At 53.4% G+C, this 23,239-nt stretch overlaps 4 protein-coding genes and 1 pseudogene across 5 annotated transcripts; 3 read left to right on the top strand and 2 right to left on the bottom strand.

The window, feature by feature from the left end:
* Window positions 1-3,266: 3,266 nt before the first annotated feature.
* On the top strand, window positions 3,267-3,578 carry B0T15DRAFT_365518 (uncharacterized protein; the record flags this gene model as incomplete). The annotated part of the gene is made up of 1 exon (XM_062864171.1): window positions 3,267-3,578. A coding segment is annotated over one exon (312 nt), but the record flags the coding sequence as incomplete, so codon positions are not given.
* Window positions 3,579-4,059: 481 nt separating this feature from the next.
* On the top strand, window positions 4,060-5,306 carry B0T15DRAFT_259862 (uncharacterized protein). Its single transcript, XM_062863313.1, has 3 exons — window positions 4,060-4,611; window positions 4,683-5,086; window positions 5,150-5,306. The coding sequence occupies exons 1-3, from the start codon at window positions 4,416-4,418 to the stop codon at window positions 5,162-5,164; spliced, it is 615 nt and encodes a 204-aa protein (XP_062718739.1). The 5' UTR covers window positions 4,060-4,415; the 3' UTR covers window positions 5,165-5,306.
* Window positions 5,307-5,976: 670 nt separating this feature from the next.
* Window positions 5,977-7,101, bottom strand: B0T15DRAFT_259846 (uncharacterized protein). The gene has a single exon (XM_062863312.1). The coding sequence runs from the start codon at window positions 6,927-6,929 to the stop codon at window positions 6,039-6,041; it is 891 nt and encodes a 296-aa protein (XP_062718738.1). The 5' UTR covers window positions 6,930-7,101; the 3' UTR covers window positions 5,977-6,038.
* A 2,722-nt stretch (window positions 7,102-9,823) lies between these two features.
* On the bottom strand, window positions 9,824-10,508 carry B0T15DRAFT_259805 (uncharacterized protein). The gene has a single exon (XM_062863311.1). The coding sequence runs from the start codon at window positions 10,313-10,315 to the stop codon at window positions 9,947-9,949; it is 369 nt and encodes a 122-aa protein (XP_062718737.1). The 5' UTR covers window positions 10,316-10,508; the 3' UTR covers window positions 9,824-9,946.
* Window positions 10,509-14,555: 4,047 nt separating this feature from the next.
* Window positions 14,556-14,632, top strand: B0T15DRAFT_t191 (annotated as a pseudogene). The gene has a single exon. The product of its transcript is annotated as a tRNA-OTHER (tRNA).
* Window positions 14,633-23,239: the final 8,607 nt, after the last annotated feature.

Raw genomic sequence — 23,239 nt, 5'->3', positions numbered from 1 at the left:
TTTGCGAGCAGCTTGAGGCTGACAAGTCTAGGCACCTGTCGGTTACAGCCGTGAAAGATATACATCAAGATTAGGAATGCTTGCGGGTCCTAGTCGTCAGCAAATATATGCCGGCAGCCGTCAGCCGAGACGGACGTCACTTCTTTCCAAGGACCGTTCAGCGTAACCTTGAAGTAGGGAGATACCAGGATCAGGTGCCTCGACGAAACTCGTAGTTATATCCCCGGTGATTCCGAGATGGGTTGGTCCTCTCCTTGCTCCGTGGAGCCACCCCCTAGCAAATCATCTAGGTCGGAAACGATGAGTTCAGCTTCAATAGTGGATTCCGCTTCGGTGGCAGGCTCTCCTGCTACGACGCTAGGAGCTTCCTGGGCGCGGTCTTCCTCGACGGGGGCTTCCTCGATAGTGATAACTTCCTCAGCCGAGGCCTCCTCAATGGCAAGGACTTCCCCGATGGCGGCGGCTTCAGCTGCGATGGCGGGTTCCACTTCAGTAGCAGCTTCATCCCTCACTGCGATGGCTTCTGTTTCGATGACTGGTTCAGCTTCCGGAGAGGTATACCGGAAAACACCTGGGACGGAACAGAAAAAGACCTACTACTCTTTTTCTTCTTGTTCTTTTTCGTCTTGCCAGGGTGGCTAGTAGTCTGAAACTCTGCATCTACTGCGGGGCCGGGGGCATCCTCGGGGGCATCCTCGGCGGGAGCTTCCTCCAAAAACCAAATCGTATCTGCTGTGCTAGGGGTGGCTTCCGCGAATGGCGCGCCCGGATTACGAAGGATAATAATAAAGTCTCCGCTGGGATCTACTTTATATATTCCTTCCATACTGATGCTAATAGACTTGATCACAGATAAGCTCGTAAAAGTTGCCAGCATTCGCCACGCTAAAGAGAGGTCTAACCTGGCTAAAGTCAAAGTTATTGGAGGTAACCGCGACGGAGAGCCTTGGGAGGTTGTTCCAAGGGCTGTAAAGACCTTCCCAGACTATAGGGGATAAGAGGCGGATGGTTTCAGAGCGCAAACAAGAACAAGTCAGCCACCGCCGAGTTGGTCACGTGTGAGGGCGCAGGCAATAAGAAGGCGAGGCGCAGGGCACTGCAAATACTACCTTATTCCCAAGATCGAAAGCTAGAAAAGGAAGAAAATACAATACAGGATGTGGCCGTCTGCGGCCGGGAAGAAGGACCGCGGTGGTCGGTCACGTGAATTGGCACGTGACAGGGCATGACGAGGTCTGCCAGGCTAGCTGGCTGGCAGCCGCCGTCACATCACGAGTTACACCAGACCGAGCCAACCATTTCAGGGCTTGCTATAAATAAATCGAGCAGCCTTGCCGGGACATCAACACACATCACACTGGCGGATAACAGAATACGTGTGACGTTTTTACTAGCTAGCATGGAACGCCTCCCGGATGCGGGACATACGGGAGAAAAAGCAACCGACGGGACGACCTCATCGGTGGCATACCCGTCCGGATCGCGGCGACTCTTCATCGAGAGGCGCTCAGGGATCGTCCCAACGCCCGAAGCGCCAGGTAAGCGCGGCACTACCGCCCGCCGTCGTCATGAGAATGCACCAGGAGCTGGTCGTCTTCGACTTCTTAGTGGGGCAATCGATCTATCCTAATACAGTAGTCCCGAGGATGTGCCGAGACTGATTCGAATTTGAATGAGTCCCAGCTCCTCCTCTGATTCGCCGTCAATTGCCCCATAAAGCATTCAGACACGCCCACCGGAACTAAGAGAGCGGGCACCGTGTAGAGAGAATTCGCGGCGCTAAATTACGGGCTTCAGTGTGATCAAACTGATTTCCGATGCATTCTTACCTATATCGCTCCGTTTTAATCGGCCATAGCCGTCGCCTGACGTGGTACACAAGTATGTTCCCTGACGGTGAATCACAGGAGGAGCTGGGACTAATCAGCCACACCTGTCCGGCCGACCGAAGCCGGACACAGCCACCTCCAACAATATGCCCTCAGCTAAGATGCAATTCGGAGCAGGTGTGGGAAGAGGCGGACAACGACGAGCTCAGTTTTTGACTATATTAGGGTGATCGTGCGTCAAGGCTCGCGCTACGTCTTCGAGGCGGGCTGCTCGGAAGGAGAAGCGTCTAGCCAAGCTAGGCCATCTGCAGACTGGGCCCATCTTGCTTATCTTCCCTCCAAACTGCAGACCGGCGACTCAGTGAACGAGGCGTGCTCTCTACAAACGTCGCGTGGTGCGGCGTGGCGGTGGTGATAGGGGGTGGTGGAGGTGTCGGCTGCTGCCGCGCTCTTGGGGTCGAGTCTGGCGAGTTGGCCTGCGGACTGCCCGGGGCGGTGTCCGGCAGCGACGACTCGGCCCGATCCGCCTCGGCAGGCGGCGAGCCTGAGCCGTGTGTCCCGCAGCTGGGGGAGCCGCCGGCGTAGTGGGCGGGAGGAAGGAACTAAAAACCAAATAAGAGAAAAAAAAAAGAAGAAAAAAAAAGAAGAAAAAAAAGAAGAAAAAAAAGAAGAAAAAAAAGAAGAAAAAAAAAGAAGAAAAAAAGAAGAAAAAAAAGAAGAAAAAAGAAGAAAAAAAAAGAAGAAAAAAAAAGAAGAAAAAAAGAAAAGGACTATGTGTAACGGGCTGGACCCGTGGTGGCCTCGGCAACCCTTGGCATGCTCATGTGTTTCCGCACGTGACAGCTAGGTACTAAGAGCTGTCAGCGCTCTCCTGTCGTTAGCTTTCCTCTTTTCTCTCCCCATTCGAGGCAATCAAGTCAATTCCCCCTGCGCCTTGTGCATCTACTTCAGCCAACGCGAGGACAGTCAACTATGTTCCAGATTCTCTTCTACACAATCCATCTCTCAAAAGCTTATCTTTTCGGAGAGGGTCAAAAAACAGGGGGTTTCCTGGATCAGAAAACGGGCGCCTCTTTTCCTCTATCAGTGTCGTCCGTTTTTAGGAAAACGGTGAAGCTGGCTGCGCCGCAGAACCGTTCAGGCTTGTGCAGCAAGTGCGGCACAGCCAGCGCCAATCGAGCACTGCTCTCGGGCGCAGCCCCGGCCACCCGACCCCCCGCTCCGATCAGCCCCTTGTGCACGAGCCCTACTTTGGTCTTGAGATCCAGCGGAGATGGATGAAGTCGGGCTGCACTCCGTAGGGCTCTCTCATTTGAGAGTGTCCGATCGATCACAAGCGGCCTCTTGACAAAGCTCGCCAATGCGTGAACTAACTACCTCGACGCATTCACGTATTTTTCACCAGTGTTTTCGCATGCGTGCAGCCCAATAGCTGCCATGGCTTTGACTCTAGTATCTCAATCCTCTGGGGTACCACTGTCGCCTGCAAAGCAGCTCAATGAGGCGGTTGATGATTTCCAGAGAATCCTGACAGAGGACCAATGGACGGCGCTCAAAAAAATAAAATCCATCCCCGACGCCGATGCCGTGCTCGTGTTCACCGCGCAGCTTGACTCGAGTCAACACGGGCGCGGGCGCAGCATCGCTACCCGGCTGCATTCCGTCCTTCAGTCTGTGCGAGAATTCTCTGCAGTCATCGGCACGTTCGTCTCATCAAACCCAGAGATAGCTGCTCTGATCTGGGGAAGCGATAGCTGCTCTGATCTGGGGAAGCGTCAAGCTTACGATACAGGTACGCTGTGTGGGAAATTTACCGCCCAAACACGAGCCGCTAACTCAGACGAGATTGTATTAAACTTCACATCTTACTATGAAGCGTTTTCTAACCTCTTCATGTGTTTCGCGTCGCACTGTCCACAGTTTGCCGAGTACCAGGTCCTGTATCCGAACTCGAACGGGCTTCAAACAGCCTTATGCAATTTCCACGCTTCTCTTATATTCGGACACCGCCGCACGCCCGCAGGATGCGGTTCAGGAACCCTCGGCCCCACCCGCCGATCCCGGACAGCAGGGTACAGGCAAAAGCTTTGAGGACGACGAGGAGGCGATGGCCGAGATGGATGGTCTTTGGTGAAGGGGTCCGTCCTTTTGTTAACTTGTTTAATATGAGGTGTACGAACTGAATGACCGCATAGTCCAGAAACCGACGCGCTACGAGATAACGCCCGGTTACCTACCCACGAGCTCGTGTTAGTCCAGCTAACCCATATATCAGTGTCAGCTCTGGGGTAGTTTGATCGTCCTGTTTTGGCAGAAAGCGAAGTGTGTAACCAAGGCACCGTTCAGTGTGGAGGGGCAGTCGTTGGCTGGCCTCTCCCAAGCACATGACCAAGGCATACTGTACAGAAACACGGCATTGGCTTTTTCTCAGTACATGTATCGCAGCCTCGCCCGTCGCCATCCAAACACCACACCAGCTTACCCCGCACTTGGGCAGGAAACCGAAAACTAGTCATCTTTCACCCTTGCTCGGAAACCATTTTGGAGAACGATATACTATAAGGTTAGGTATATTGTGGTGTCAACATGGTGACGTTTCCTAAAGCCGCGCGGTTCGAAAACCCGCGGCAGAGCTATTGGAGGCCAAGTTCCCCCAGTCGCCCGGAAACCGGCCCAACCCATACCATTGCACCTCCAACTCGATCAAATCGAAGACGGACTCCCGCGTCCGCTGCGGCCCCTGCAGCTCAGAGGGCGGCAAGAGCGACGACATCTGTGACATGTTGGTGTTCCATTCGAGCCATTGTATATTCTTGCGGGTCTTCATACTAACTTAGGCATTGTAATGTGAAGCTCCCGCCCCTGCCGGTTCGTCCACTCCACAGAGCCCAATCGCACAGTCACGGCGTCCGAGTCAACATGGCCCACTTGCAGCCCAAATCGTGGCTCCGGCCACCGATGGCGCCCAAGAAGGCTCTCGAAACCAGCTCGCTCGTGCTAGCCCCAAGTCTGATGACCTACCGAGCCCGTCCGTTGCTCCTTCTCGGGCACGATCCACTGCAACTTCGTCGACTAGTAGTAGCTCTCGGCCACCAAGCCCTCCCAGCTCACCGCCAACTCCTCCGGGCGGCCCGGTCCCGCCAACAGGAGCTGGATTCGACGCTCCTGACTCTGACAACGAAACTGTTCTGAAAATTTGCAGATCCAGGATGACAGGAGGGGAGACCGTGTTCGTAAGACCACGGGGCCGTAAACCTGTAAGCAAACCTGTGCACAAATCACTCAAGTTTTTAGTTTATGCAGCGGGCGGTCGACGGTAGCTGGAACTCTGTTGAAGGCCACGAACGCAGAAGAGCTGAGAATGTGGATCTTGCTTGTAGTCTGAGGGAGAATGTCGGTAAACTAGGGCTTATATCATGTACTGTACTTCTTTATGGAGGAATGACGATTCGTGTCAGTGTCTAAATCCAAACATAAAGGATCTTGAGGCTATTAGTGTGCCAATAGACTCTTCCATCGGCAGAGTGTCCGTCAGAACGTGCAACATCCAGGGCCTTAACGGGTCTCAGGGCAGCCCCATAACCTTCACGCAGCCTTCTGCAAGGCAGACGAGGCACGATGCCTGCTATGCGGCTGCGGAGCGCACACGCGAGACGAAACAGCCAGAGAACGCGAGGCCCAGTGCCCAGTCCGGCAGAACCCAGCTGCCAACACACCGAAGTGTATCAACTGCGGGGGAGCACACCCAGCCTACGATGCAGACTGCAAGATAGCGAAGGAGCAACGACACCGCGCAAGACAGCGCTTTCTAGACCGGCCGCTTACATTTCAAACCCCCCCGGTATCCCGGGTAGCCTTCGTGGGCACGACGGCCCATCTGTGACGCGCTGCAGGACCGCGTTCCCAAGGGGCCATTCCTCGAACGTCGCAGCAGCGTCTCTGTCCGTCTCAGGGTCCCTTTCCAGGGTGGTTTCCGATGACGACAATGGGCGGGAAGTGCTGCGCTTCCCCCGGCGCTCCGGGCGCCGGGACGATCCCCGAGCCTCCTTCGGTGAAGGGTTGCCGCGATCTGAACGGGTCTGCTGAGAGGCGGTTCCCCCGGTTGCAACGGTGACAGTGGCCGCCTTACGGCGTTTGGGGAGCGGTCGCCGGACATCATCCTCGTCGCTGTGCTCGGCCTCGCTGCCTACCGCAGGGCAATAGTCCTCTTCATCGGTATCGCGATGTCGACGGCGGCGGAGGTCGCGCTGCGAGGCCATTCCGCCAGCTCGCCGTCTCAGTCACCTTCTCACTAACCCCCTCAGGGCCCGGTGACTCCGGCATGGGCAGCGTCGTGAGCTTCTCCCCCAGCGTCGGCATGTGCTGCATCTCCACCTCCTCACAGTTCGCCAGCAGCCACGCGCGGCAGCGCTCGACATCATCCTCCTCGCCCTCGAGCGCGCCGCAGGGCCCCGCGCGCGTCCAAAACGGCCGCTCGAACCACGCGGGCCAGAACCCGCCAAACTCCCAGTCGAGGATGGCCGTGATCTTGAGCGTCGCGGGGTCGACCAGCACGATGTGCTGGCCTAGGTCGTTGTGGCAGAAGACGAAGTCGCCGCCCCCGAGGTCGGGCCGCGGCCGCCAGCAGCTGTGGTAGTGCCAGTCGGAGGTCGTGACGCGCTGCGGCGCGATGAGGAGTGGCTCGCCGGGGACGCCGGGGATGTCGGAGCGGAGGGCCTTGAGGGTCTCGAGATGCTGCTCGAGCTCCGCCGCGACAACCTGCCGGTGTGCTTCGGGAAGCTCGTCCATCTGCACGCCGGGGAGGAATTCCATGGCCAGACACATGGCACCGTTGTCCTCGAAACACGTCGTCATGGTGGGTAGCGGCATGTTGGTGTGCTCGCGTAGGTACTTTTGCACGGCGGTGTCGGTGCGGTACCGCTGGGGTATGGTCGCGGTGGGCTGCACCAGGAAGCCATCGCCGAGGTCGGTCCACTCGTGCCTCCGGAGGGTCCGCTTGAAGAACAGCTTGTCGAGGTGGTAGATTTTCCGGTCCGCAAAGACGTGCCAGACGCCCGGCTCCTTGTGGTAATCGAGGAAGGCGGCGGGCGGGCCGGGCATTGTGGCGAGCAAGGTCTTGGTTGTCTGTCCACCACTTGGTGTGATTCTCTGCTGTTGGTGGCAGCAGCTCGCTCTCGAATCTCTGTCGGAGCTCGGGTTCGGAATCCTCTCGGTGAGCTGGGAGAAACAAGTGTATTGAAGCAGAAGGCCCCCAAGCCCACGCCGCTCATGCAGGGGATTTTGCTCCAGTGCCGCCAGTCACGTGCATATGTGTGTGGCGCTGGCCGATGAGCACACCGCTCAAAGTGCGGACTGGGTAGGAGATTGATAGTGGTTGGACTTCGATTTGAGATTACTTTTCCCCTCTTCCTCTGCTGCATCGTCACTTTGCCTTTTGTGATTGCATGTGCATTGAACTCACAGGGCAGTCCACTCAACTCCCTTTGCTGGGCTGGTTCGCGGGTGACCGCAACTTACCCCACGAATCGGAATCGCTAAGCGTAGAACAAGCAAGAAGAGGAGGTCGTCAAGCGCTTCAGCGGGGAATACCGAAGGCGACGGGCCGACGGGTGCAGCGCAGTCTGCGGCGGGGATCCATAACCCATTCCGACCACGCTTCGGCGGGCTCACACGACCGCAATCCGTCACCATGTCCAACGCGGCGGTCGGTCCGGTCTACGACACCATCATTTCCGAGGTGATCAATGCTGTGGCGAGTTGGCCTGCGGACTGCCCAGGGCGGTGTCTGGCAGCGACGACTCGGTCCGATCCGCCTTGGCAGGCGGTGAGCCTGAGAGCCGTGTGTCCCGCAGCTGGCGAGCCGCCGGCGTTGTGGGCGGGAAGAAGGAACTAAAAAAAACTAAAAAAAAAAAAAAAAAAAAAGAAAAAGAAAAAAAAAGGACTATGCTCCAGATCATCTTCTACACAATCCATCGCAAAATGGCCCTCCTGTGTGAACGTCACATGAAGCACGCATGAATATCTGCTCTATTCCAGCAAACTGAAGTACTACAAGGCACCCACCTGACCTCAACCGCACTAGAGTCTGGCTCGGGATTTACATGGAGGGGGCCGTGGACAATCCCGCCCGCTGGTGGAATTCCTCGAGCAACTCAGGACATTTCTCGAAATGTGCAGCGGGTTCCCAAGAATTATGCTCCTCCCCATACCTTGCCCACTTGACCAGGTACTCCAATCCCTCTTCACCCTGTTGCCACTCCAAAATCTCCTCGACGTCGAAATACTTGCCGCCTTGAACCTTCTTCTTAGTCGTGGAGACAACTCTTGAAGGGAGAGCGCGCGCCGTCGAGGAAATCCTCCCTGTGGATGGCTTGCGCTGCGGGCTTTCCGGTGCGCGGTCATTTTGTCCATGATCCGTACAAGGATTCCACGTGAACTCCACCTGAAACGTCGCCGTCCCGCCTACCCAAACGCGCTTGAGGACCGCTTCAAGTGGCCATTCCTCAAAGCTTGCGAAAGCGGCCTCGGGTGTCTTCTCTTCCAAAGCGGACGCCGCCCCTGAAGATTGCGGCTTGGAAATGCTGCGCTGGCTTTGGTGGCGCTTTGGACCTTGGGTTGGTGGTGACCGTTGAGCCTGTAGGGATCGAGAGTCGGTGCAAGGAAGACGCGCCTGCCGCTTGGGCGCTGCTCTGCGGGCTGTAGGGGCCGAGGTGTTTACCTTGCGGCGCTTCCCTCGTGGCGGCTGGACGGCATCCTTATCCTCGCCTTGCTTGGCGTCCCTTCCCACAATGGGAGAGCAATCCTCCTCGTCGTCAGTATCGCAACGACGTCGCCGTCGACGACGACCGTTGTCGCGCTGAAGGTTGGCCCGCTCCTGGCTGGCGGACGGCTGCATAGGTGGCTCGGTGTTGGCCAGCTTATGTTCGTCGCCGCTCTCATCGCCGGACAAACTTGGCATGCCTGCCCGACTCGCCTGCGCTTGCGGCGGCGCGATAGGACTCTCTTCGTCCTGCTCTCCTCCGTCGTCTGGAATGGGAGGACGGCGATATCCTGGGTCGTTTGTCTGAACGCTGTCGCCGCGGCAATTACGACGTTGAGAGAGGCGGCAGCTGCTGGACCTCTGTTGTGGATCAACCCCACGACTGGAGGCCGCGTCGCATTGAAGGCGTGGCTCGGCAACCGCCGGATCGAGTTCGGCATCCGCTGGCTCGAGCCTGCTAGTGCTCTTGTCCGGCAATGTGGGTGTGCTTGCCCGGCTCTCCGCCACCGCAGGACACAGCTCGTTGGTAGGACGGTGGTCCGTGCCGACTTGGCTGTTGGGCGGCGGCGGCGGCGGCGGCGGCAGGGGCAGTCCAGCATCGGCCGGCTTGGGCTCGTCACCCTTGTTACCCTCGTCGTCCGGCGGTGGAGGTGTGCGTGCCCGGCTATCTACCAATTGCGGCAGCGTAGCAGTGGTAAGACGGGCCTTATTTTGACGGTGACGGCAAAATGCAGACAGCTGCGGGTCCACGTGCTTGGGACATGTGGTATACGGACGACCTGACCATCCCGCGCACATTAGTTGGCGCTCCGTATGCAGAGCCATAGGCGAGGCATGCGATTCCTTGCCTGGACCGGCCATGCTAGTGACCGAGGGCTCCGGCGCGTTGTGATCGTCAGAAGCAGCGTCGACATCTTTGGCTGCTGAGGCCAAGTCAATATGTTGGCCGGCCGAAAAATACGGGATCCAGGCACATACCTGTATCAGAAATACGGCCGGGTTGGACCTTGCTGCGCGCCTTTCGCAGAAGCCCGTCAAGCGACTCAAAAGACGCATCGGATCGGTTATCGACATCATCAAGCTCGTCGTCGGTTGGGATCCGGATAGCATCGGCCTGCGATCCCCCAGCACTGCTGGGTTGAGGATTGTGCGTAGTCTGCAGGAGCGACGGGGACGAAGGAACCCCAGAGATCGCTGCAGGGGGGCCCTGCTCTTGAACTGGAGGAGGACGGCTCGCAGGCTTGGGACCCGCCACCACTGGAGGGACGTAAAAGACCTGGCGGTCGAGGCAGACTGCCATCGTGCGCCTCGTGATGTTGAAGTGGTGAGAAGATGCCAAAGGTGGTAAGAACAGCTCCTAGAAGCATTTGGCGTGCAAGCTGGCCATCTCGGTACTGCTGGTGTGCTGGGGAACGAGCGTAATATAACTGCGTGCGCGGAGCAAGGCGGACTCGACCTCGGAATCGGTAAGGAGGCTGGAACCGGCCTCCCTGGCTTCCCCGACCCTCCACTTCCCCCCCTCGCTCCCAAACGGGCTCGCAAGAAACCTGCTCGCGAGAAACGTGCTCGGCCGTAAAACGCCTCGTCGTATGCGGTTCCCAGGGGGTGCAGGGGTCGCGGGTGGCGCGGGAACAAGGGATCGGCTCACCGGTCCCTCATAACTCTGCCAATCATGCCATTGCCGAGATAGAAAGGAGCCTGAGAAAAAGGGGCCGCCGCAGGACATCGTTATCGCCACGAATCACGACCCTTGACCTGAGGCTGGCATGATCCGTGTGACGTCGCCGGGGGTGGCCTAGAGCGGCTCAGCCGAAGCGGGAGTTGGCCCGTCGTCTCCTGCAGCGCCTTCCCACATCTGTCTGCATGCGCCTCCTCCTTTTTTCGTCCCATGTCTGGCGTCGCCCATGGCAAGGCAGAATCTCCCCGACTCTCCCCGAGCCGTCTCCAAGGCGCTGTCGTTTCCGCCAATCAGCTCCTTCTTAGAGACGATCTGCCTTGCCGTCGGGGGAGCGGAAGGCGACCGGCAGCGTCAGCAAGGCCACGTCATCGTTTTGGCGGCCGCATCGGCCGGCGTATGGCCCAGAATTAGGCCGCATTCGGAATCAGGCTGGTCACCTGCATGTCTCGCCGCAGCTGCGCTGGCATTCGGTCCGATTGTGGCCAAAAGGGTTCACCGAGACGCTCGGCGAGACGCTCTGGATCCGCCAAGCGAGGGGGGGCCTCCTGGTGTCTCCGCATGTGATGAAATCGATATCTGCAGGAGTTCTGTGACTGGTCAGGATACGCAGGTCTTGCAAATTGCGCGGGGGGACGGAGAGGGGGGGACGGGGGGCTTACCAGGCAGGCATGGATTCTGATCCCACGGGCGAAAGGAGGCACTCTGGAAGGTAGAGTGAAGGGAAATGGGGATGGACGAGGTGAGATGTCGCTGACGGGGAGAAACCAAACGGGTGTTGGGGTGGCTCCAAAGGGGAGAGGAAGCTCGAGGCCGAGACCAGAATCGAGCCAAAAGTTGCAATAGACAAAATGTACCGTAAAGGCCGAGAATGTCTTCATTGGCGACGCGACGGCAGGCGGCTAGGGGACGCCAAAGAGGGCAAGGACGAGGCCGAGGCATCCGGCCTGGCGAAATGGGGATCGGAGCGCGGGCGACATTGAGCTAGCGGGCTGCAGACGAGAGGGCAGGGGGAGAGCGAAGCAGATGAGGAGGCGGGGGGGCCGAGCGAAGGCGATGATGGGAGGGAGAGAAAGTCGAGAGTACGAGAAAGGGACGTCGGAGAGGAGGGCCGCTATTTATGCGGCGGGCGCGGCTGAACCGTGCGAGGACGTGAATCCGACGGAGCGCCATACCCGATCGGGAGGGGCGCGGCTGAACCGTGCGAGGACGTGAATCCGACGGAGCGCCATACCCGATCGGGAGGGGCGCGGCTGAACCGTGCGAGGACGTGAATCCGACGGAGCGCCATACCCGATCGGGAGGGGCGCCATTCCCGGCGGGCGCAACAGCACGTTCTGCATTACAGGAAGAAGGATCTACAATCTCTTAGCGAGTAAGAAGAAAGCCGCTGCAATTTAAGATGACAAACTCGATAATAGAATCTGGGTTATAGTATACTAGAAAGGATTCTAGACATTAGCACTAGTAGATAGAAGATCTTAGGTCGATCTTATTTTGCCGTTGGAACCAGGCATTATAATATAATGCCTATAAGGCTTTGTGTTCCAACAATATTCGCAAGGTGCCAGGGGGTCGAGGTCTGGTCGGTCTATAACCCCCCGGCAATCAAGACAATACCGGCTACTCTTTTGCAACAATACCCCCGACCCTCTAGCCAAGTAATACTTACAGGGGACTTCAACCTTCAACACCCAGCCTGGGACTACTACGAACGCTACGATAACGAAGCCAACAACCTGCTCCAGTTAGCCACCTCTTGGGACCTTAGGCTAGTAACCCCCAAGGGCACTATAACTAGGGAACCACAGGGTAGGCAACGGGGGCGCCCATCGACTATCGACCTAATCTGGGCCTCTACGGACCTTGCCTGCTCCTACTACGGTATTAAAGAAAGGGGAGATTCCGACCACTACCCCCAAGTAGTAGAGGTCTACCTCGAACACCCCCCTATAGCCCCACCCCCCCCTGGTTGGTCCTGGAAAAAGATGGATAAAAAGAGGGTAAAGGCCGAAGCAGCCCTCTTACCAGGCCTCTGCGGCCTAGATAACCCTGGCCCGCAGGGCCTATAGAGCCGTACCCAGTCAGTAGAAGGCCTAGATAAGGCATTCGACTGGCTTGTCGAAGAACTTACAAGGATTGCCAACGCTAGCACCCCCCGAAGGAAGCCTAACAATGGATTTCAAGCCCCCTGGTGGACGAACGAGGTGCAACAAAAGGTCCAGGGGGCCCGGGAGGCCGAACGTATGGCTAAAGCCGCACCTACAGCCTATAACAAGGCCCAGCTAAATCAGAGACTCCGGGACCTTTCAAGGGCTATACGACAGGCTAGAACAAGGACCTGGAGGTCTACCCTACAGGAAGCCAGTCATAACGAATCACTCCTTTGGAGCCTAGAACGGTGGGCTCGTTGCAAGAGCTTCCAGCCTACTAGCCCCCCTAGGCTCCCGGCTATCAACGGCTATACCACCCATACCCAGAAGGCCCAGGCCCTGGCCAACCGTTTCTTTCCAAGCCCGCCAGCTGACCTCTCCAACATCCAAGATCCCACCTTTTCCCAGCCATGGGAACCGAAGATCCCAATAAGCCAGGTGGTTAGTGCTAGGGACATACAAGATGCCATTGCCCGGGCCGCTCCCTGGAAGGCCCCAGGTAACGACTACCTCCCTATAGGCCTATTGAAGGCCTGTGGTAGGCCATTGTACAGGATCCTCGCACTACTCACCCAGAGATGCCTCGAACTACAATGGGTGCCAGCCAGGCTAAAGGAGGCTATAGCTATAGTGCTCCCAAAGCCTGGTAAAACCCCAGCTGACTACCTTACCCCCGGAGGCTATAGGCCTATTTCGCTCCTTCCTACCATTGGCAAGGTAGTGGAAATAGTGGTTACCAAAAGAATCACAGAGGCAGCCGAAGCCTACGGCCTATTACCCGACGAGCAGATGGGTAACCGAGAATATAGGTCAACTGTGACGAAACCACAGGCAGTCCTGCCTCTGAAAGGGTTCGCCGGTCGAAGGTATCTGCTGATCGGACTGTAGGTCTCGGTGAAGCCAAAAGGTTTATAACAATGCAAGTCGCAATGTCTGCGCAGTAATGTAGGGCTACTTTACTGCTTGTATTGCTCACTGGAGGACTCTCAGAGCCCTCTGTAACGAATGACTATATACTAGCTATTTTTCCGTGGACGCCCACGCTCGCCGTCGTCCTCGGGCGTCCATGGTCGCTGGTGCTCGCTAGCGTCCCTGGGCGTCCATACGGACGCTCCTGGACGCTGTCGTCCCTCGGCGTCTATGTGGGGCATCTACTGCCTCATGCTCTCCGATTGGTAACTTTATTACCTGCATGGCCCCACCAGGTCGGGTTATATGGTTGGTTTATAACACGATGCCCCTTCTCGACGTCTTTCGCCCCAAAAGACCTTGGCCGTCGTTGTATTTCCTTTTAGCGCCAACTGCCCCCTTGATTTAGTCCCCTGGTAAGTTGTTATTCTTCTCCCTTCACTGTTGCTATAGCTGACATAGTAGTGGCTAGGCCCTGTCGAAACCGTGCCTTCGAACGTCGTATTGCTATAATAGCGATTGAACGCAATGGCGAGGAGTCCGATATACCTTGCGAACGTTATTGGAACGCAAAGCCATATAGGCGTTGTATTATAGTGCCTGGTTCTGACAAGTGCTCTTCTTATGTTCGTATAGGGAAGAAATACAGTGGTCCTAGCATTGCGAACGCTTATAGGTATCCTCTTCGTTTGTATTTGCTAGGCCCTTCCTAATAGAATAGTGGTGGCAAACTTATCGGCTCGCGACAAGATTGATAAAGCGATTATAGATGCTAAACGTCAGCTTGCTAAGGCGTTAAGCTATCTTTCCTGTCTTCGATAATAGCGCCAACGCCTGGCAGAGACCGGCTTATCATTGCTGGCTTATAGACTGGAGAGTCTAGAAGAGGATGGGCCTCCTTCCCTAGAACCGATATCGGAGGAGCAGCAACTTGTTGGTCAGGCGCAGGCCTTAGGTGCCTTTGGTATAGTTGACTGGGAGGCTGCTGGCGTTGTTCCTTATAGGTCTGGTGTTTCGTCAGGGCCCCTTAATTTTGACGCGCTCCTATAGTCCAGGGATTCTCCTCCTGCCGTTGACGAGGTTCGAGGTAGTGCGGGTTCGTAGCCGGTGGCGGTCAGGTCTTGGTCGCGCCTGCCGTGCGTGTCGTATTGTAGCGTGGCTGCCTGTAGCCGCTCTTTCCTGCCTGGGGTTCTCAATCTGATTCTTGTTGCCTGTTTCCCAAATGAAATGGCTCAGTGGTGCAGCTTGGTTATTATACCCGGGCGAATGCTCTGGGAGGTCGTGGGTTCGAATCCCATCTGCGCCCCTTCTCTATGTGAGTGGCTTGACCGCCGGGTCGAGCTATTTACGGGGAGAAGATTTTTGTGCTTTCTTCTTCCCTGGCCGATCTGGATTCCGTCGATGAAATTCCTTTAGTTTTTCCGTGTAGCTAAGGTGTTCCGCTGGCTCCTATAAGTTGTCTTCTAGTCCAAAGTCGAGCCATTTAATTAGATACTCTAGCCTTCTATTGGCTATTCGCAAGTCTAAAATTTCTTTAACGTCCTACTCTTCTTCTTCGTCCTCGGCTTCGATATCCTTTGTAGCCCGTGCGTTTTTAGGTGCTGGTTCGAGGAGCGAGATATAGAAGACGTTAGTACGTAGCTTTATCGTCGGTAGTAACGAAAGTCGGTAGTTGGATATCGAGATTTTTATATTAATCTTAAACGGTCCGATCTTCCTGAAGTCGAGCTTCTGGCTTGGCCGTTTTATTTTCAAGTTTCGAGAGACGAGGTAGACTATGTCTCTTTTCTTAAGGCGAGGTCCCTCGAGCCGATGCTTGTCGTAGTACTCCTTTATTCTAAGTCTGACGAACTCGAGTTCTTCTTTTAATATTATATATAATATATATATCTTTTCTGCCTTGACTTTTGCCCTAGGTACCGTGATATCTGGTCCCTGGTATAGGTTTGCTTCGTAACCAAAATTCGCGAAGAACGGTATGACCTTTGTTGCCTCTGTTGGTATAGTGTTATATATAAGCTGTACTGCTGGCAATAGATCAACCCAGTCGTCTTGCTGGAAGTTGACGAACGTTCTGAGATATTGTTCGACGATCTGGTTAAGCCTTTCTATCTGGCCATCTGTCTGCGGGTAGTATACTATTGAAAGCTTGCTTTTTATGCCTAAACGCTTTATAAGCGCTTGCTAAAATTTCGATGCGAACTTGGTGTCTCGGTCTATGATCCATTCTCCTGGCCATCTATATACTAATGCGATATGCCGATAGATCGTGTCCGCAAGTTGCTCTGCTGACCATGATTCTTTATATAGGAAGAAGTAGCTCTACTTGGTAAGTCGGTCAACTATAGTAAGAATGCTATCGTACTTCGTTCCGGTAGTCGAGTCTTCCGAAAGCGGTAGTTTGGTGATAAAGTCTATTGTCACCGAACTCCATAGTCGTTCTGCAACTGGCAATGGTTCTAAAAGCCTGTACGGTTTATATCGTGCCGACTTGCTTCGATTGCAGAGGTCGTATTCCTATATAATGTTCTTGACTCTGGTTCTAAGTCCTGGGAAGTCGTAGTGTTGCCGAACCTTGGCGGTGGTTTTGGCGATTCCTATATGTCCTCCGAGTTTCGACTTATGGATTGTCTTGATCAGTTCTCCCTGATCCTATGGTGCGACGTAGGCCTTGCTATTATACTATAACGCTCTATCTCTCCAAGAGATGCCTGCCTTTTCGTCTACGTCGTTCTGCTTTCGGTCTTGGAAGTCTTTCCCTAGCCGTTCTTCTCTGAAGACTGTATAATATTCTTTAAACGGTTGTAGAGGTTATATGCCGGGATCTTCGTCCTATTGTGGAAGCGTATCGTTATCGAGATCTTCTATCGGTTGGGGAGCGTATTGTAGGGAACCATCTGGCTGTTGTTAAAGTAATGGTGGCGAGGTTTCTAGTTGGCTATTCCTGAAGTGATCTGGCCTTCTGCTTAACGTATCTGCTCGTGCGTTTTCCAAGCCTTTCTTATAATTGATTTTAAAGTTGAACTCCGAAAGGAATTCTGCCTATCGAGTCTGTTGTCTGTTCAACACCTTGGTGGTAGTGAAATATCGCAAGTTCTTATAGTCTATATAGACCTGAACTTCGTAGGTTATGCCATTAAGGTATGGCCTCCATTCTTGAAAAGCTTCGATAATGGCTAGCAACTCCTTGTCGTAGATAGGGTAGTTAAGCTGTAGTCCTTCGAGTTTTTTCGAAAAGAATGCAACTGGGTATAACTTCCTATGTTCGTTGTATTGATCTAGTTGTCCTCCGATTGTATAGTCTAATACGTCGGTTTCGACCTTAAATGGCTTCTATAGGTCTAGTAACTAGAGCATTGGATCGGCGATAATTGTGTCGCGGATCTTCTAGAACGCTTGCTTATGCTCGGCTTCCTATTAGAACTCGATATTTTTCTTCGTGAGTTTGTGTAATAGTTATATAAGGTCGCCAAAGTTCTTAATGAACATTCGGTAGAAATTGGCGAATCTGATGAATCCTTATACTTCTATCGTTATTGTTGGTCGTGGCCATATTTTAATCGCTTCGATCTTTGCTGGCTCCATCCTAATTCTACCAGGCGAAATTTCGTATCTAAGAAACACTGTTTTTATAATATAGAATTCGCTCTTGTCCTTGTTAACTAATAACTTATGCTTATAGAGTATATCTAGTACTGCCCTTATATACTTCTTATATTCCTCGAGTATTTTGGAGAAGATAAGAATATTATCTAGGTAATAGACTGCGAATCGGTCGAGGAATAGGCGAATCGCATGATCAACGACCACCTGGAAGGTTGCCGGTGCATTTGTCAATCCGAAGGGCATTATAAGGTACTTGTAATGGCCGTAGGGAGTACGAAATACTGTCTTCTATTCATCCCCCTCCCTGATGCGAATATAGGTGTACGCTATTGGAAGGTCGAGGCAAGTAAAGTAACGGGCGCCTGCCAACTGGTCTTAAAGCCGCGAGATAAGTAGCAAGGGGTACCGATTCTTTACCGTCTTTTCGTTCAGCTGTCGGTAGTCTATATATATCCGAAGCTTCCTATCCTTCTTTGGAACGAATAAGACTAGGTAGCCCGCCGGTGATATCGATAGTCTAATGTGCCCTATCTTGAGATTCTCCTTAAGATATCTCTTTAACTTAGCATCTTGTTTTTTATTAGTATAATATACCTTAAAGAACTTTAACTGGGCTCCTTCCTTGAGTTTGATTTTATAATCCTAAGGTCTATGGTCTGGTAGCCCTTTAAGATGCTTCGCTTCGAACGCCGGGTGTCCTTGGTATTCTGCTAGGATCTTGCCTGTTTCTATATTCTTCTCTATACTCTGGTAATACGAGAACTTGTCTCCGGCCGCAATGCTGGCCGCTTCTCTCTAGGTGACCCAATCCTGGAATTCGAATTCTCCGGTCTCGTCGATCGAGATAATAGCGATCTCGGTGTCGTCTATGTCTCTCCGAGCCGTACGAGGGCGTCGTTGCAAGTGGCGTTGTTTCTGGCCTGGTCTTATTGACTCTCGCTGTTGGTGACTGCTACCTCTTCCTAAGTCCGTAGTGCTCTGCCTGGCACTGTCCGTCTCCTACGGTGGATCTATAGGGGCCGCCTTCCGGGGCGATCTTCCCTGCTGCGATCCGTCGTCTGCGCTTCCTATCTAGTTGGTCGGATACAGCCTCTATTCTCGAGGTCGTAGGTGGCCACCTCCCTTCCAACTGATATCTGGGTCGTAGTCTCGATACCATAGGCGTCCAAGGATTATGTCCTTTCTAGGCCCTATTTTAACAATGTCAAATACTACTTTGGTGGTTTTTCCTTCTATTGCGATCTCAAGTGGTTCCGTTTCCTATTGTACCTATTGGGTGTCGAATGGTCCTTTAACAATATGCTATTTCTTCTTGATCCTCTATAGGATCCTAAGTCGATTGACAAGTGCTGGCGAGATAAGGTCGACCTAAGATCCTCTATCTACCAATGCCAATGTTTGGAATCCTTTCTAGTATACTATAACCTAGATTCTATCATCGGGTTTGTCGTTCTGAATCGTAGTAGCTTCCCTTTTACTCGCTAGGAGGTTGTAGATCCTTTTCCTTGCGTGGTTCTTCCTACACCTGCGGATTTATTGTCGTTATAATAGGTTTAGTAGTTTCTAGGCCCCTTGGAGGGCCCTAAGCCGTTTCCTAACTCCGTCTAAGCATCTAGATAGGCGTCCCTATCTTCCTATACCTCTCGGTTGCCGTCCTGCGGTCTGAGTCTTGGGAGTTCTTCGAATAATTGTCGAATTTCGTTGGCTTTTCTTCCTTCCTTTCGCCGTTCGCGAGGCGTCATCTATCTTCGTATATATATCTTATATTCGTGGTGTTCTTAGAGTTTCGCTTGTATATAGATTAAGCAATCCTGGCTTTTGTACTATCGAGTGCTATTAGGCTACCGCTGGCAGTCTTCTGGCTGGGTTCTTTATAGTATCACCCTGATTCTGTTGTATGCGTTGGTCCTCTCGACCTTCTATAGGAACTAGTCGGCGCCAGTTCCTGTATCCTAAGCCTATAAGACTGGTTGAGGTTCTCCGTTTCGGCCGGTAGGCCTATCGGGCCAAAAGTCGTTGTCAAATTTTGATCGAAAATAATATCGGCATTTGTATACGATGCACTGGAACTATAGAATGTAGACGTAGTCGTATCGCTAGGGTTGGAGTCGAAATGCGTCTTGTTTGTGGGGTTCGTAGTATAGGCCGAATCCAATCTAGATGCGTATTGCGTTGCTATCCCCGACGCCGTTATACGGCTTCTTATTCCAAAAAGTATCCCAATCTTATAGTTCCTGCCCCTTGAGTCTTTGCTGGTTCTAGGCCTTCTGGTATTTAGCCTTGGGGTTCTTGATTCTATTATTTCCCCTATCCTGGCTTAGGTCCTATGCCGGTCCATCCTACAAGTTCGAGTGGTGCTCTTCCTAGACCCTGACTAGCTTGGCCTTGACGAATTCCAATTGGCTTATAGCCTGAGCTTTTTCTTCTGCAAGTCTTCGGGTGATTGTTCGGAGCTCGGCTTGTTCTTCTTCGGCCTCCTAAAGGCGTTAAGCGAGAAAGATAGGGTTTGGGCCAATAGGTTCGTTATCCGATTGTCGTATTCTCTATTGACCTTCTTTATTCTAGGTCAGCTGGAATCCCTATCCCTCTGCGAGTTATAATACTACGGCGGCGGCGATATTATAGCCTGTAATAGGTTCTTCGAATATAACGTAGGGGCTGTCGCTTCCTGACTAAGAGAAGCCGTTAATGCTTCCTTCAGCCATGCCCTGGTCAACTACATTGTCGAAGTCATCCTCGGTATAGCTTGCCGCAGCTATTTCAACTACGCGGGTTGACTTGTCGATCGTAGTATTTTCCTTGCCGGGCACCTGCTTCTAGTTCTTCTTGCTACGGCACTCCCGCTTAAAGTGCCCTTTCTTGCCGCAATTAAAACAGGTGGCCTGGGACTTGTCCTTGCGTCCCTTATCCTCTCGCTAGGTGGCGTCTATATCTATCGGACTAGCGTAGGTGCTATATAACGTGCTAGGGTACTATCGCTTCTTTTTGTCGTTGGCCTTAACGAATGTAGGCTGCGTTCTATATCCCTTACGCTACTGGCGCCTGGCGTAAATTCGGTCGTCAATACAGATAGCCATAGCGATATATTCGTCAAGCGTATTAGGTCGGTCTTTTTAATATAGTTCATCCTTGACTTCTTCCTTCAAGCTATCGTAGAACAACTATATAAGACCTTCGTTATTGATCTCGTACCGAAGTGAATCCTGGCGGAACTATATAGCGTAGGCAGCCGCCGACTTTATCTGCCTTAGGCGTACAAGTCGCTCCTATACGTGGAGCTTCTTATTATGGTCTCCGAATATCTTCTGGATTTCCTTCTTAAATTTATCGTATAACTTAAAGATTTCAATAGTGAAGTCGTCCTAAGCGTCCGTACTATTGGTTAGCCAATCCTTTAGGGTGGGTTCAAACCATCGAAGTACCTTCCCCTCGAGCCGTAAGGAGATGAATATAACTTTGGCAGATTCATCTACAAATTTATCCGGGTAGTACTTGAGATAGGCCCTTATAGATATAAGGAATCTAATAAGTCCTTCTTTGTTGCCTCCGTACTTAGGGGGTGCTTCGAGTTTGGCTCTGTCCTTGGGCTTGCCGTTATAGGCTTTGTTAACGAGTTACTATATATTGCCGTTCTCGGCCTCGAGTTGGGTAATCTTATCGTTAAGAGCTTTAAGGGCCTGGGTGTTATCTTTCTGGGCCTTAAGCTAGGCAATCCTCGTATTAAGGGCTTCGATAACCTGCTACATCTGCTGCATAGTCGCGGTCTGACCCTGGGAGCCTAGGGTGCTAGGTGTCTGGGGCGCTATAATGGTCAGTGGTACCTTCGATCTGAACCGTGACAGAATCAAAGGGAGTAAGCAACGTATGACGAAACCACAGGCAGTCCTGCCTCTGAAAGGGTTCGCCGGTCGAAGGTATCTGCTAATCGGACTATAGGTCTCGGTAAAGCCAAAAGGTTCACAACAATGCAAGTCGCAATATCTGCACAGTAATATAGGGCTACTTTACTGCTTGTATTGCTCACTGGAGGACTCTCAGAGCCCTCCGTAACGAATGACTATATACTAGCTATTTTTCCGTGGACGCCCACGCTCGCCGTCGTCCTCGGGCGTCCATGGTCGCTGGTGCTCGCCAGCGTCCCTGGGCGTCCATACGGACGCTCCTGGACGCTGTCGTCCCTCGGCGTCCATGTGGGGCATCTACTGCCTCGTGCTCTCCGATTGGTAACTTCATCACCTGCATGGCCCCACCAGGTCGGGTTATATGGTTGGTTCGTAACATCAACAGACCTAGCCATTCGGCTTGTGGTAGCCCAGATCCAAGAGGCCTGGAGACAACGCGCTACGGCTTCCCTATTGCAGTTAGATCTCACAGGGGCCTTCGACCGGGTAAATCATACCCGGTTACTGGCTACAGTCCGGGACCTCGGGCTCCCGCAGTGGCTTGTAGGTTGGCTACGGTCGTGGCTAACGGGCCGGAAGGCCACACTCCTATTCGACGGCCAACTTGCCCCGGAAATCGACATCCGAGCTGGAGTGCCACAAGGATCGCCACTATCACCAATCCTCTTTATACTATATATAGCCTCGCTATATAAAGTACTAAAGGAAAAGCACCCTCTGGTCAGCTTAGTGGGATTCGCAGACGACACCAACCTCCTAGCTTTTGGAAGGGACCCCTATATCAACTGCCGGCAACTGGAACAAGCCTGGGCTACATGTCTACAGTGGGCTAAATCCTACGGAATGGAATTCAATGGGGCCAAGTCAGAGCTGATCCACTTCAACAAAGGCCGTAAACAGTGGTCTGAACCACTACGACTAGCCAAACCGGGCCACCCTCATGACCACACTACGGTTAAACCAACGGCTTCAGCCCGGTTCCTAGGGGTCTGGCTCGACTGGAGGCTTTCTTGGAAGGCCCACAGAGCCAGCATAGCTACCAAGCTAAGAACCCAAGACTTTGCCCTATCAAGGATAGCAGCCAAGACCTGGGGCCCGGGGCTAATCAGGGCCAGAGAGGTCTATACCAAGTGCATTCGTAGCGCAATAGCCTATGGGGCATCCAGCTTCCACAAGCCTACAACACTCAACGGCCCACCACAAGGCCTAGCTAGGGACCTAGCAAAGGCCCAGAACCGAAGCCTACGCATCGTAACCGGAGCCTACAAGGCCACCCCTATATGGAACCTCGAGACAGAAACTTGGATCCCCCCCCTAGACCTCTACCTTAACAAGAGGCTAGCCGACTTTGAAGGCCGGCTCAACGAGCCTACCCTACAGGCCGGGCTAGGCCCAGAGGCCCCGAGACGCCCACTAAAGGAAATCATCCAAGGAGCTTGCAACAGGCTCCAACGAAGGTTCCGGAGGCTACAGGGCCGGCCCTGGAGCCCAGAAAAGCCAACAGACGTCGAAAAGGCCTCGGCTATAGTGGCCGAATGGAACGCCTAGGCTAAAGCCTTAGACCCACCATTGGCCAAGACCCAGGATGACTGGGCATTATTAAGAGCTTGGGAGGCCAGGTGGAAAACCTAGGTCCAGGGACAGCCAACTAGGCTAGCCGACGAAGGCCTACCAACAGTCCTCTTCACAAACCAAGGCCTACGGAAACACCAAGGCCTTACAAAGGCCAAGAGCTCCCTACTAGTACAGGCTCGTATAGGAGCTATAGGCCTACGGGACTTTCTTTTTAAACAAAAGGCCCGTAACCAGCCTACCCCCTATTGTGAATGCGGGGAAGGCCGGGAGACAGTGGAGCACCTAGTGGTTTGGTGCTCTATACCACCTATACCAAGAATCTGGCCTAGGCAACTAATACGCACCCACTGGGACCTTAGCCTTGTTTTACAGAGCCTAGGCTACCAGAACCGAAGACTTCTGAAGAAGGTACTAGGTTAGCTGATGAACTCGGGCCGGCTAGGAGAATACAGGCTCGCCTAGAACCTAGATCAGGAACTGGAAGCCAGGGAGCTCGGCTAACCACACCCGTGGCCACGGCTTAGCTGGGCTAGCACCCTACTAGCCGTTGGCCCAAGGCCTTCCCAAGGCCTTTTTCTTTACTTGCAGCAGCGTGTATCACTGGAACCATGTCTTTCCTATTATTTTTGATGAAGGTTTTCACCCGGCCTAAACGGTACGGTTTTTCCTTTGTACATAGCAGTAGAGGGTCCGGCGCGCCTTGTAAATAGCTAGGCATAGCGGAGTAGGAGAATATATAAATATTCGCAAGGTATATCATATTCTTTGCTGTTGTACTCAATTGCTATCATAGTACTATAGCGTTTAAAGGCACGGTTTCAACAAGGCCT

Source organism: Chaetomium strumarium (genome assembly GCF_033439665.1).
Source record: "Chaetomium strumarium strain CBS 333.67 chromosome Unknown B0T15scaffold_6, whole genome shotgun sequence".
Lineage (NCBI taxonomy): Eukaryota > Fungi > Ascomycota > Sordariomycetes > Sordariales > Chaetomiaceae > Chaetomium > Chaetomium strumarium.
Note: the sequence above shows the minus strand (reverse complement) of the source record. Positions and strands in the feature narration are given on the sequence as shown.

What these genes read in the sequence shown, in the direction of transcription:
- B0T15DRAFT_259862 (XM_062863313.1), top strand. Translation starts at nt 4,416, where the DNA reads ATGGTGACGTTTCCTAAAGCCGCGCGGTTCGAAAACCCGCGGCAGAGC. An exon ending in AGCGACGACATCTGTGACAT is followed by an intron (nt 4,612 to 4,682) that starts GTTGGTGTTCCA and finishes TGTAATGTGAAG; the next exon opens with CTCCCGCCCCTGCCGGTTCG.
- B0T15DRAFT_259846 (XM_062863312.1), bottom strand. Translation starts at nt 6,929, where the DNA reads ATGCCCGGCCCGCCCGCCGCCTTCCTCGATTACCACAAGGAGCCGGGC.
- B0T15DRAFT_259805 (XM_062863311.1), bottom strand. Translation starts at nt 10,315, where the DNA reads ATGTCCTGCGGCGGCCCCTTTTTCTCAGGCTCCTTTCTATCTCGGCAA.